This window comes from Apostichopus japonicus, chromosome 21 (assembly GCF_037975245.1).
Source record: "Apostichopus japonicus isolate 1M-3 chromosome 21, ASM3797524v1, whole genome shotgun sequence".
Taxonomy (NCBI): Eukaryota; Metazoa; Echinodermata; class Holothuroidea; order Aspidochirotida; family Stichopodidae; genus Apostichopus; species Apostichopus japonicus.
This window is the reverse complement of record NC_092581.1, coordinates 13,504,982-13,518,775: the sequence shown is the minus strand read 5'-3', so window position 1 is coordinate 13,518,775 and position 13,794 is coordinate 13,504,982. Positions and strand designations below refer to the sequence as shown.

At 39.3% G+C, this 13,794-nt stretch overlaps 1 protein-coding gene across 1 annotated transcript; it reads right to left on the bottom strand.

Annotated features, from left to right (window-relative positions):
- Nucleotides 1–77: 77 nt before the first annotated feature.
- LOC139962965 (betaine--homocysteine S-methyltransferase 1-like) lies at nt 78–10,758 on the bottom strand. Its single transcript, XM_071963388.1, has 7 exons — nt 10,598–10,758; nt 3,901–4,091; nt 3,435–3,629; nt 2,985–3,096; nt 2,044–2,243; nt 1,403–1,484; nt 78–1,007 (listed from the first exon to the last, which is right to left on the bottom strand). Exons 1-7 carry the CDS (start codon nt 10,608–10,610, stop codon nt 733–735), a joined length of 1,068 nt encoding a protein of 355 aa, XP_071819489.1. The 5' UTR covers nt 10,611–10,758; the 3' UTR covers nt 78–732.
- Between the last annotated feature and the right edge of the window lie 3,036 nt (nt 10,759–13,794).

The following is a 13,794-nucleotide window of genomic DNA, read 5'->3' as shown; positions in this document are numbered from 1 at the left end:
TACGGGGGCGGGGTGGGGGATAGAGGAAGTAGTGTAACAGACCTTCATACACATAGAATAGAACAGAAATATAGAACTGAATTATTTTTTGTATTTTATTACGTAGTTGAAATAAAGTTTAATATCAATCGCACTGTTGCTTAGTTTTGTTTATAAGTCGGGCCGAGTCTTTTGTTAAATCTAAGAATATGAAAATCGTATACAATTGACGAAAAAAATGTAATTCTTGCGGACCATGAATATTATAACGCACCTGAACATGAATATGTCCAACGGGGCATAAACCCTGACCATAAAGAGTGTCCCAAGACACTAGTCATCAAGAGGTCTACGGACATGTTGACTATAAATATGTCCCAATATACCTTGACCTTGAATTTGTCCATAGACAATGATGTATACAATGATTCAACAACAAGCATGCAACACCCCTATAGACACAATAGACCTTAACCTTTCTTAATCAGAACACCATTACGCCAGCAATGAAACAGTTGGGAAGGGAGGAGGTGGGAAGGGGTAGTAGTGGCACTGAACAAGAATGGGGTCCAGAAGGATGGTCATTCAAGTCCCACTCCATTTGTGGCATCACAACGATTGTTCCCATTTAACTTCCCTACATCCATTTACTTTAAAAGAAATTTTACTGAACAATTTCTAAATGATTTAAATAATAATAAAACAAAAAATTCCCATTTCTTCCCCATGTGTGAATACCACTCATCACATTGCTTAGCTCACGATTCGATCGACCGCATTCTTCGTGAGGAATGTGTTCAATTTGTCATCAGTTCCGAAGATGCAATGAAGGCTCATGTCCGGGGAATATTTAGACGCAGGAGGGCGTCTTCCAATGCTCTCGCACAGGGCTCGGGTGTAGTGGGGAGAATTACCGCAACAAAGACCAAGGTACGGTATACCGATTTCATCACACCGTCTACCGAATTCGAAGATATCACTACGAGAACTCATAGCGCAGTCCAAGTCGGTCGGGAAGAGCTTTTTGCCTAGTGTATACAATAAATAACGGAAGGAGAAAGCACTATGAACAAAAAATAAGCAAGCAAAAACAGAACAAAAAACAAACAAACAAACAAACACATACAAGCACAGACATGTGCATTTTACAGTAAGACTGAGGACCTCATTGTTTTTTTTCATTGTTTAAATCCATATATCATATCAATTCCCCTGAACAACAGAATCCTTCCGAGGACATGGTGATTCTTTTGAAATAAAATCTGAGGACTTGGAATTCATTTTCTGAAAGTCCTCAGTCAGAATACAAAATAAAGTACTCGCACACACACAAAAGAATTGTGTTCGTTCCCAATGTGAATGTTTATTGATGTTTCAATTTTATAAAATTTATACGGATAAAATGAAAAATAAATGGTCATACCTGTCCTCGGATCTGTGAGTCTCATAAAAGTTGGTTCCGCCTTGGTAGTTCGATACATCACAGGTAACGCGGCCAGAGGTACCTACGATTCGGAACAGACGAAAGGAAAACAATCTATGAAAAAAATTCGAATGAACTATATATAGGACATGAATATATGATGCGATTTTTTATAGACAAGGAATGGATATCTTAAAAATATCAAGCTGGAAATACCTTCGACAATGAACATTAATGTTTCATAGTGGCTATGTGTGATAATATATAGGCTTGATGTATGTACTGTTCTATAACCTTCGTCCTTCCTTGGCTGATTGAATTGTTACACAAAAGAAGAAGTGTTTTCATTACTATGAGCATGCGCACGTGGTACTTCTGGATGATTAGGTGTCGTGTTATTAAATTAACACAACCTGTACGAAGCATACATCACACCTAGGAATATAGTTTGGAATATATATCCTTTTTTTTTCAGTTGGTTTTATGACGTCATATCAGAGTTCGGCTTTTTGAAGCTAAAAGTGACAATCAGATGATTTTCTTGTCTATTTTTTTTCATACTCATAAAATGAAGGTTAAAGCGAATTGCGCAAGTTCGGTTGGAATCGTTAAAACGGCTGAGTATTGCGGCTAAAACTCACCTTGACCCCTGACTTTTTAATTTTCTCCATCAATGGGATAATCGTCTCGGGACCTCGAGCACAATTCAGACCAACCACGTCAGCACCTGCAGCCTCAAGTCTCTTCATGGCTTCGGTGATTTCTACGTCATCGAGGGTGTACGCGTTCCCTTCGTCATGCTCTCTGTCATGAACTACGAGAGTGATGACAGCAGGAACACCTGTATGTATATGATTATTCATGAGTATACCGTCTGTATATCACCATGTTATCGCAATTAGGCATAAAGAGTTAAAGGGTGTGAAGACTCGCGCAGAAAGAAACGTATAATGCTGGTAATCTGAATGAGGTGTAACAGAAGTGTTAGACACCACCATCGATCCCAGAAAATACACACACAACTTGCTACCGTCGGTAATTAGACACTAGTGTACAGTCAATACATACAGCTACGGTCAATACACACAACACAGTGTACATAGCAGCGATGGACACCTCAGGTCTAGATAAAAGATAACAAGGTATCACGTTTCATTTCTGTCTGCATTTTGTAGCGACACGAACAAAACGTCACTTGCAAGCAACAGAAAGTTAACTTTTTCAGATGGCCGCAAGCGGTTTGGGGCGAGTCTTCAATGCCTTTAAGGTATATCCAAACGAAAATGTTTACTTTTATGGGCAACAGAACGCATTTCATTAGCAGATACCATTCACAACAAGAACATGGATATTTAAGAGAAAACGATGTGGATGATTGGATGTACGCATCTGAAAACGATTCGGTTTAGAATCGAAAGGAAGTTGTCACACTTTGACTTGTATACGTCAGGGCGTAGGAGCGTGTGTTTTTCATGAGGCGAGGAGGGGGCCGTGGAAGTATATATAAGATGTCTTATTTGTGAGGCTGTGTACTCCGACGTCATTATTCCTCCCACCCTCTCTATACCTCTTATCAGCTTACCATTTCCGTATTCTTTGATAACCTCTAGAGCTATCAAAGCCTCACCAAGACAACTTAAGGTCTCTGCTACTATAAAATCAGCGCCCTCTTCCACCGCCCATTGTACCTGTTCCTAGAAGAGAAATAAAAAACAACATTATATATATTAGAAAGGCAACAACATGGCATATCCTCTACCGGTTCTTTCCCTCCTCCTCCCCACCCACCCGCCCCCATTATAAGTACGTCAACTGTGTGAATCGGAAAGAAAAAAATGAAGAGTACACAAAGGGGATCAGGGACAATTATATGTCACCAGGCCCTCTCTGCTAACGACATGTATCGGGTACTGTATATATAAGAACATAATGTTTATGGAAGCCACTTATCTTGCGTTTTGAGAAGACAACCTAAACTGCTCAATGTCAACTTTTACTTTATGAGTACCGGTGAACGAGCAAATAAATTTACCACAAAGCATTGCTTCACAGCTTCATTTTTCTTGGGATCTTTAGGGTCATATAGGTTGGTACTACAGATGTCCCCGGCCATAAGTGTTCCTGTTTCATCGGCGACCTCGCGGGCAATCTTCAGGGCCATTCGATTCATCTTCTCCAAATCTCCTTCTCGGTTGATGAGTTTCATCTTTTCACGATGACTGTAATACTACAATGAAAATTAATGAATTATAAAAATTAACATTATGAAGTTTTTTTTTTTTTATAACATCCAGTTATAAGAAACAACAATTGTAATATGTATATTATTAACCATTTTTTTTTCTATTTCCTTTTGGGGTTTGATCATTTGATATTTCATTTGAGTTTCCTCACTTGAGTTACAGTTGAGAAAAAAAAATCAATAATAATAATAATAAAGAAGATAAGCACAGCTTTACATTTATTTATGTAAAAACGCATAAAGGCATCTTGCTCACCGTAAATGCTTGTACTACGTCACTTCCGGCTCTGACAAACTCGTGATGTAATTGCTTGACCAGGTCCGGGCGCTCCAAGACGACAACTGGAACGAATGGTCCTGCTTTAAGGTAGCATCGCCTTTCAAACTGGAAGATGTAACCTTCTGCTACTACGATTTTTTCACCGTTGTTCAGTTTTTCCATAAGCCCTTTAAAGGTATCAAAGTAGCAAATTCCGCCACGCGTTATGAACAGTGACAAAAGATTTACTTTTTCACAGTGTATATATTACGGATCAGACCCAGCGCTAGGTGTTCAATATTAAAAATTGTGTCTGAACCTCGCGCGTTAACATTAGACACCGTGCTCGGTATCAGAACCATCAGAAAGAAGAAGAAAAAAGTAAAATAAAAACATAGAGTGCACTTGGTACATTCTGAGGCATATTTAGTTCTATATTTAACTATACCTCTAAACGCAAGAATAAATAATGTAAAATTCAAAATTTTTCCCGACTGATTTAGGAACAGGATTGAATCAGTATTGGAGGGCTGGAGGTGCATCAAGGATTTTAAAGAAGGAAAGAGTGCAGCCCCGAGGTCATTAAAGCTGACTTTCCATGATACGGAAAGTTAGAACGTAACATGAATGGCCAACGTTTCAGCTATCCAGTGATATTGAGGGTTCAGCTAATGATAACTTCTGCAAGGACCATATTACTTTGACGATTTAGTGTGTAAGTCAATGGGGCAAGTATATGGAGTATGCTACCTTATAAGTCAAAGTTTGGTGGAGAAAGATCTTCGGGGATCAAAGCTCTTTTAAAGTGGCCATGACACGAAAATTTCAAAGTCCTATATTTTTGGGATCCATCAAAGAATGTTCTCTAGAACATGTATCAACCAATCTGCCAGTTTAAAACTTGATTTTTCAAGTCGAAAATTGAGAATGAATTTACCCTTTTCGGCGTTTGAAACTTTGTTTACTCGAAAATTTTCCGATTCGCATGACGTCATGTGACGTCACGTTTTGAACACATTTGTTGTCGCTGCTTACGATCCTCCGAACATACCATTCACGTACATAGTAGACAAGTACACATACCACTAGTAGTTACTAAACAAAACACCGATCACAAGTGCGATATCAAATCAAAATTTCCTGTGAAATGGCGGATCCAGAACCAATTGCGGCAACCGAAGTTCAAAGTGATAATGGTTCTTCACTAGGCAGTGAAATTGGGCTATAATTAGAGTGCCCTTTCTCATATTCGAAGCAGAGAGTGAAGGCGATGATCATTCCAATATTGAACCGAACGTTGAGGGTGGAGCGGAGGTGTTAGAACCGTATCAGTTCGAGCCTGTTAAACGAGCCGAAATTGAAGCTCCACAACATATCGAAGAAGAAATCCGTTCGAAACCATTGCAAGGAACCTACAACGTGGTAAGAATTTATTAACGAAGCATTTAAAAACAAAATCGAGTCCATTTTGTGCATGTGTTGTTGGAATTCGCGGAACACCCTAAACCGTATTGTGCGTTGTGTTACGGTAACTTACAACCCATATGTAGAGTGTGTAGTACTAGTAGGGTTGGTTGCATACTGAAAGTTTGGCTCGGGATGTAAGTTGCATTATGCAGCCATGCTAGGTAGGCATATGTGTTATTTCATACTCATTATTACTTGGCTAGTACTTTGGCCTGGAGTTTTGCAAATCAATTTTCTGAAACAAAAGAATGTTTCATGATACATGGAAGGTGTAAAATCACAACAAATGTAACCATAACTGTACATTGTATGCCTGCTTGTTATTGTGGACATCATGGGCCAACATTAATACATTTTGTACTTTCATAAATTTTTTCCCAGGCAGTACAGATACATAGCCTACGGTCAACAGGTTCAATGATACTTGGGGTTCCTAGCAAGACACGTCAGGGTTGTGCTACCATCATGTGCAGTCCAAAGGATCAGAAGTGATTTTCCAGCCAATGGTCATTACACTGGATTCAAGTTGCCAGGAGAAAACTCATTGTATAGGAAGCCTAGGTTGAGAAATTCCTCCAGAAACACCTTTTCTAAACTACGATTGTGTTGGATTATCAATCCGTCAGGGTTCCCTCAGTGTTGATATATTGAAATTCAAGACTTTTAATTCAGGATGAAAAGGTTATTTTCCAGACCCAACATCAACAATGAAAGAAAAGGCATGTTTTGAAGCATTTGGACACAAGTATTGGCGTGACCGTGATGTCATATAATATGTGCATAAGGGAACGGGCATTGACCTTTTTAGGGGCATTTACCTCCCAGACGTTTGATTCGTACCTTTAATCTGGAAGCCAAAATATCCATATCACCAATGATATTTGACAGAAAAGTCATAATAAAGACCAATGGAGGCAGCAGAACTCTTGAATATTTAGACTGTGTTTCTTCAGTAGCAGTTGGTTTGTTTTGTAGGCTTTCTTCAAAAACTCAGCAGTACACTTTGTTAATGGTCTTCGATTGTTTTAATGCGTGTGATGCTGTGTTTCACATTGCCCATCAGTGTTGTACGTGTCGTCGTGCTTGTGTAACATTTTTGCATGTGAGTTACTTCGTGCAGTGTTTCTTGGTTTAAATAACCCTTTATTGTATTTGCTTCTGGATTATTCTAATTAATTTGTCACAACAACGATTGATAGCGATGGACATACAACTGCTTTGTATGCTTAAAGCAAAAAAATTCATGTAAGTTGTTTTCTTTTAACCTCCTTTGATGTCACAAATTACATTAGTGTAATTAAGGAATGATAATGTTTATGGAAAGTACATTTTTACTTTAATGTCATATAATACAATGATTGTTGTTAATGTTAGTTCAGATTGTCCAGAATGACTGTCTAGAACTGATATTGAATCAATTTTGTTCAATGATTTAACACTTGAACTATGTTGTGTGAATTTTTGGCTCTGTGACTTTAAAATAAATCGCTTTGAGATTTAATTAAACACCCTTTGGAATAAAATCTTTTTACCTACCTATTTTGACCCATCCCCATTACCCCCATTCCCTCCACAACATAAAAATGGTTTTCCTGGAATAGGAATAAGAAATTATTGCTATAACTAACTGATCCAGCATATTCCAGAAATAAATTGGGGCACTGAGATTTGTTCACAAGTAGATGTAACCCATCGCTTCTGAAGCTAACCTCATAGCTTATTAGTATACAAGAGAGCAATGAAGGGGGTGTTAATTTAGATGATACAGTAAAATCTCTTCGTCTATTGCGACTTCAGTGTAGTAACGCTAATACTATAGTACTACTAGTGCTCGGCGCGCTACCTCCTAAGGATCGCCACTCGCCCCATTGGAGGTTTCCTGTTCCCCGATCTGGTCTTCAGAGTAGTTTTTTTTGTGGATTACTTGACAGAAGAATGACTCTTTTATGTCGAACCGTTAAAGTCCATTTGTTTTATTTCATAACAAAAAGGAGGGATCGCAGTATGCTTCCGTGAAGTGTTCGCTTCATTCGGAGCTGCATACTGGCTAGGCCCAGTGAAATCGGCGTTGGTGTTGTGCACTAACGTGGTCATAATCGCCGTGTTTTTTTCGTCCTTCAGCCATGGATGAAGGCTAATTGCATGGGTAATGATATGTATGCAGCCCCCAACAACACAACGGACCGGCATTTCTCTCGGATAGTTTACAACAGTTGTAAAACAAACTTGAAATTTCTAACGATATAGCGTAATACAGTGGTTGTTCTCTCAGTGTAAATGTGAGTGTATATGGAACGGTATGATCGTCGCGCATCCGATACATGCCTGGGCTTTGCACGTGTGTTCCTAACATGACGTCATCATTGTCTTGTTGTGAAATCGCATTCTCAGATATCTATTTTCGGTTGCGAATATTAAAACGTTAATTACTAATTAGTCCTTGCGGTTTTCAAGGTGTTGAGGATAGTTTTGAACATAGATTTTCTCATAGATTCAGAGGAAGTTACTCTCGATGAGTTGGATTTTTCGTGTCATGGCCTCTTTAAGTTCATAAAAATATCTTATTATGCCTACCTAGCATGGCTGCATAATGCAACTTACATCCCGAGCCAAACTTTCAGTATGCAACCAACCCTACTAGTACTACACACTCTACATATGGGTTGTAAGTTACCGTAACACAACGCACAATACGGTTTAGGGTGTTCCGCGAATTCCAACAACACATGCACAAAATGGACTCGATTTTGTTTTTAAATGCTTCGTTAATAAATTCTTACCACGTTGTAGGTTCCTTGCAATGGTTTCGAACGGATTTCTTCTTCGATATGTTGTGGAGCTTCAATTTCGGCTCGTTTAACAGGCTCGAACTGATACGGTTCTAACACCTCCGCTCCACCCTCAACGTTCGGTTCAATATTGGAATGATCATCGCCTTCACTCTCTGCTTCGAATATGAGAAAGGGCACTCTAATTATAGCCCAATTTCACTGCCTAGTGAAGAACCATTATCACTTTGAACTTCGGTTGCCGCAATTGGTTCTGGATCCGCCATTTCACAGGAAATTTTGATTTGATATCGCACTTGTGATCGGTGTTTTGTTTAGTAACTACTAGTGGTATGTGTACTTGTCTACTATGTACGTGAATGGTATGTTCGGAGGATCGTAAGCAGCGACAACAAATGTGTTCAAAACGTGACGTCACATGACGTCATGCGAATCGGAAAATTTTCGAGTAAACAAAGTTTCAAACGCCGAAAAGGGTAAATTCATTCTCAATTTTCGACTTGAAAAATCAAGTTTTAAACTGGCAGATTGGTTGATACATGTTCTAGAGAACATTCTTTGATGGATCCCAGAAATATAGGACTTTGAAATTTTCGTGTCATGGCCACTTTAAAGAAAAGCATGCATCCGAAGGAAGATTAAAAATTATGTGGCCAAAATGGCTAGACTAACTCTGTATTTGACGTTGGGTTCTGACTGCATCATACCATGGAGCTATCTGTTTATAGCTCCATGAACATACTATAACCACGTCATGTAACAGCCTGACCCAACAGGTGCCACCCAATTATCCACATCCCCGCTGAAAAAAACATCCATAAGAAATGTGCAGTGCTTCTTTGTGACGGATATATGTGGGCCGGGTCGAAAACGCGGAAACCGCGGTTCCGCGTTATCGACCTGGCCGATATATGTGCAAGGAACTGTGTGCTTTTGTTCACGAAAATGCACTCTATACGATATATCATTACAAGTAAACCTAACTGGCATAATAAGATGTATATAAGTGCATATATCAAATACATTACATTCTGAGGCACTATATAGAATGTGTTTGACTTGGAAAACCTTTGTTCACACCATGCATATAGACCTCCCACGTTGTTTTCACCAGTCTCTGGTGAAGCAACGCGATTGATATATGGTAATTAGACTTTATCATTTGTTTGGTAGTTACAGTGGTATCATCAACAGATTCTAATCTGATTGCACTTTACAAGACATACCATAACCGATTACGTTATTGACAAGACAGTGATGATTATCGTCCCCATTGTTAACCAAATGATCGGTCTTGACATAGCCTATGCTGATTTGCTGTCTATGGTCATTACGAGAATGGTCAAATGCGTGAGCAAATGAACAAGCGCGATCCATCCCAAAGCCTGTGATTGCAAAGTAATGTTATGCTAGCATGTATTATAGGGTTTAACTTTGCCGGGACTAGGAAGAAAAGCTGGCAGGTTATTCCCTGTATAGCAGAAGGCTGCATGCGACATAGGCTATGAGAGTTACTGAAAAAGGCCCGGGTAAGGGGTTAAAGTGACGAATGACCGAATTATAAAGTCAGAATGGGCACTGTTTCGCTGAGATTCAATACGTTGGAAAGGAGGGGGTATTTACCATGTGCTTCATGCTCTAGTTCAAGTGCAAAATATATGTAATTTTTATCCTGCGAATGATGCTGATGAACTTTCTCTGTCTGAAAATTTCCTTGTTTTCTGCCAAAGTATCAAGGGCGTAGGAACCGGGGGGGGCTGGGGGCGCCAGCCCCCCAGTGAAAAATATGGGGGGCGGAAGTATCGTTCCGCCCCCCGCTCCGCAAGTCAGAAAACCCCTTTTTCATTTCCAAATGAGAAAAAAATCTCATTTGAAGCACCAAATTGCATCTAAGGCCAGGTGAAAATGCAAAATTCTTTACAAAATGGAGTGGGTATTGAAGTGTGCTATATTGCACCAAATTGCATCTGAGGCCACCTGGAAATGCAAAAAAATTCCAAAGGGGAGGGGGACACCCCCTCCCCTTAGACCCCTCCCCCAGGCCGGCTATCAGTCTTCAGCCCCCCCACTCAAAACTACCTTCCTACGCCACTGCAAAGTATAGCTAACTGAATCGGGTCGGAAGATGTATGGACCTATTGAGTTTATTTTGTTGTTAAGCCTATAGTTAGAAGAGGGGGAAAAAAGGTATTCTGTATGTTTTAACGCAAGCTTCTCACTCAAACACGGTGGTCTCCTCTCTTTCAAGGAAGTTAGCATAATGAATGAGTAGGCATTAAAGACCATCACATTACTAGGTAGATAAAATAGACCACCTTGTCATTCTAACTCACACTCAGAACTCATACTGGCCTCTAAAACTGATTCCTACTGTAATGTCAACATTAAACTAAAAATCATGAAGATAAATTTCTGAGCAAAAGAAAAAATATTCAAACCTTTTCTCTCCATATTGATGTTCGACGCGATAGCTCTCTGTTTATTTCAAGGCAGGAATCGGGTAAGTAGGCCTACCTAATAACCACAACAAACAATCATGCTCAGAATAATGTGTTAAAAGCTAATACAGCTTGGGATTAAACCTATATATAGTATCCACTTCCGAACTTTGAGCAGGCTTGGTTGGAAGATGCACGTATGCCTACATATAGCTATGGCGTAGCCTAAGAAGTACCTTGTTTGTTCATAATTCACAAATTAGGCTTGCATAGGATGCCGTTTGTGACAATAAAGCGTCCGTAATGTGACAACATATGTCCCATGATGCATCTTTGTATTGTACAGTTATAAGTACTTCATCATGTTTCTTTGCTTCCAGGCTGTTAAGAATGTACAAGCCCGCTCTTTAGGCTAAATCATGCATACGGAGTAGGCCAGGGAGGTAGGAGCCGGGGGGGGGGGCACTGGGGGCACGTTCCCCCATGTTTTTTTCTACAAATTAGCAAAATGTGCCCTACTGGCAAATAAAATGTACCTCTTTGATGAAGAACTGTCTTTTGGATATCTTAAGCCGTTGTTAATATTAATATTTTATTTATTTATTTTTAGTCTGCACATGCTATTTTTAAAATGGCATCCCATATTTTTATGAACTTTCAGAACTTGCAAAACTCATTCATATATAATTGTTGGCTCCTTTAAGTACCGCTTCAGCTGAAAGATCGTTCTCCACACAGCTTCCTCTAAAGAATTACCTGAGAAGCACAATGTCACAAAATAGATACAACAGTCTGTTATTATTGAATGTACACAAATCTAAGACCGATGACTTGGATTTAACCGAGGTTGCTAAAGACTTTTGTCCAAGGAATGTACACAGGAGGAATTTTGTGGAAAGTTCTAAATTACGGATGGACAGAAGTACAGATGTAGGTTGATAGAGTCACGTGCACCATGATAGTTTTGATAGCAGCATACTAACACATCCTGTATAGTTATGGGATATGGCCGGTGTGTATCGGTTTGTAGCATAACGCGTGGTGGTTGTGGAATGAGAAAGTAGATAATTCTATACAAAGTACGCCCTTCCGGCCTCGGTACTCGTCCTTCCCTACATTATCAAACCCCATTTCCTTCTCCCCGTCCATACCTCCCTTATCAAGCCCCATTTCATTCTCTCCATCCCTCCCCCCTCCCTTCCTTCGTCAATAATCCCAACTCTTCTCTTTTTATCTTTCCCCCTTTCTTTCCTTCTTTCTTTCTCTCTCCCTTAATTATCCTTCCTTTTTATTCTCTTCCTTTCCCATGTCCCCCACCCCCGCTGGCTGCGCTACTGGTTCATAACCCTCTCACAGACGGATGAAGATACACACACGGGAAGGATGAAACGACTAAATTCGAATCGAAACTATATATATGATGTGAAAAAAGACATCATCGCAATATTTGTTTTACCTGACCGTGGCGTTTGTAAGTATGCATAAATACTTCTAGCTACTTCCGTATGAAGCGATCATAGCACGCTGATTGATTGATACTCACCCCCCCCCCCCCCCCACCCGGCCTTCCACCCACATCCTTATCATTTCGGAATAAAACTAATTAGGGTCATGTCAATTTAACATTGCGGAATGAAACGCCAAGGTTGAATATGATGGAATTTCTGGTCAAACATATATTACTAATTACTTGCAACCGATGTATGGTTAAAATACATATACCCCAGTAGATATAAAGTCTAGCCTTGAATATGTATCAATGGGAAATTCTGTTGAAATCATTTTTGTCAGCTAATCCACTGTATAGGATTCTACACGTTTCGAGGAAGATGTTGTAATAATGTACTTGATGTAAAGTGTTGGCAAGGAATCAACGTTTGATCAATCATCGATGATAAAAGCAACCAGCTGAATTACAATCTTCGTTTATGCATCCGTACATAATATGAGGGCATCAACTCACCCTTTTATACGGTATGCAGTGTAATGTGTTTGCCTGCATGATGTGTAGCCGGGCGTAACATGGTAAGACGGGTAGACCTCGATACAATCACTGTACAATCTCTATACAATCACTCCTTTAGACCTTCCACAGAAGGTTGGCTACAATATATATATATATATATGTATGTGTGTGTGTGTATGTATGTATATATTTATATATATATATATATATATCCATTTCATAGGAATCACAAATGACTTCGAGTTAATTAGAATCATGTTTGATCTCTATAGAGTAAGGCAAATATGTCACCAAAACAGAACTAGTATTGTTCGACACAGGTAACAAACGCCTACAGTAATTTACGAACTTCCTTGCCGGTTTCGAACCTCTGGACATGCAGTCAGCGTCCGTGGCCTAGTGATTAAGGTGTCCGCATATAAAGCGGGAGGCCCGGGTTCGAATCCCGGTGGAGGCTGGAAGTTTTTTCACTGTTTTCAACTCATTACGTTTTCAATTTTATAAATATATATATATATATACACATATGTATACATATATAAAATATATATAAATATATATATATATATGAATGTTTGCATTATAAATATATATACATGGATTATATATCCAATTAGTTTAGATGAAACCTTCACTTGAGATCTTGCTTAGCTAAAGGGAGCAGTTGATAAGCAGTTAGAAGAACATTTATTAATACTGATTTGTTTCGTATCGATGGACAAGTCCACCCACACTCAATCATAAACCGTAACACAAACTTCACGCACGTAAAAATGTTGGGAGTGCACAGCGGGCGTGAAAAATGAAGCATCATGATTGAGAGTAAGGCAAAACATTTCCTCAGGAACAGAACTAGCATTGTTCGATACAGCATACAGTGCCATGACGGCCTTCCTTGCTGGTTTCGAACCTGGACAGACTATCAGCGTCCATGGAGATGACATCACCAGGGGAAACTTTGTCATAGTACTCGAAAATATTCATAAACCAGAATGCAAAAAATGCATTTTAGTTCGCTGATGTAACATGAGCAGTTTTCTTCATGAATCTGATGTAATGTATAGCGAGGGTGTACATGTTTACAAGAGTTTTACGATTTGACCTCTGATGACCCAAAATGATATTGGACCTCCACCAAAAACAATAGGATACTTTAACTCAATGTGGTACTTCTACACACTAAATAAGAGGTCGGCCCAAGCTTCCAGTATTGAGATATCCTGATTACAAA

Bases quoted from the DNA above. Each gene is read 5' to 3' on its own strand.
- LOC139962965 (XM_071963388.1), bottom strand. The intron at 3,097-3,434 runs GTAAATTTATTT...TTTCTCTTCTAG, and splicing joins CTGTGAAGCAATGCTTTGTG to GAACAGGTACAATGGGCGGT. The intron at 1,485-2,043 runs GTGAGTTTTAGC...TCCGAATCGTAG, and splicing joins TTAAAAAGTCAGGGGTCAAG to GTACCTCTGGCCGCGTTACC.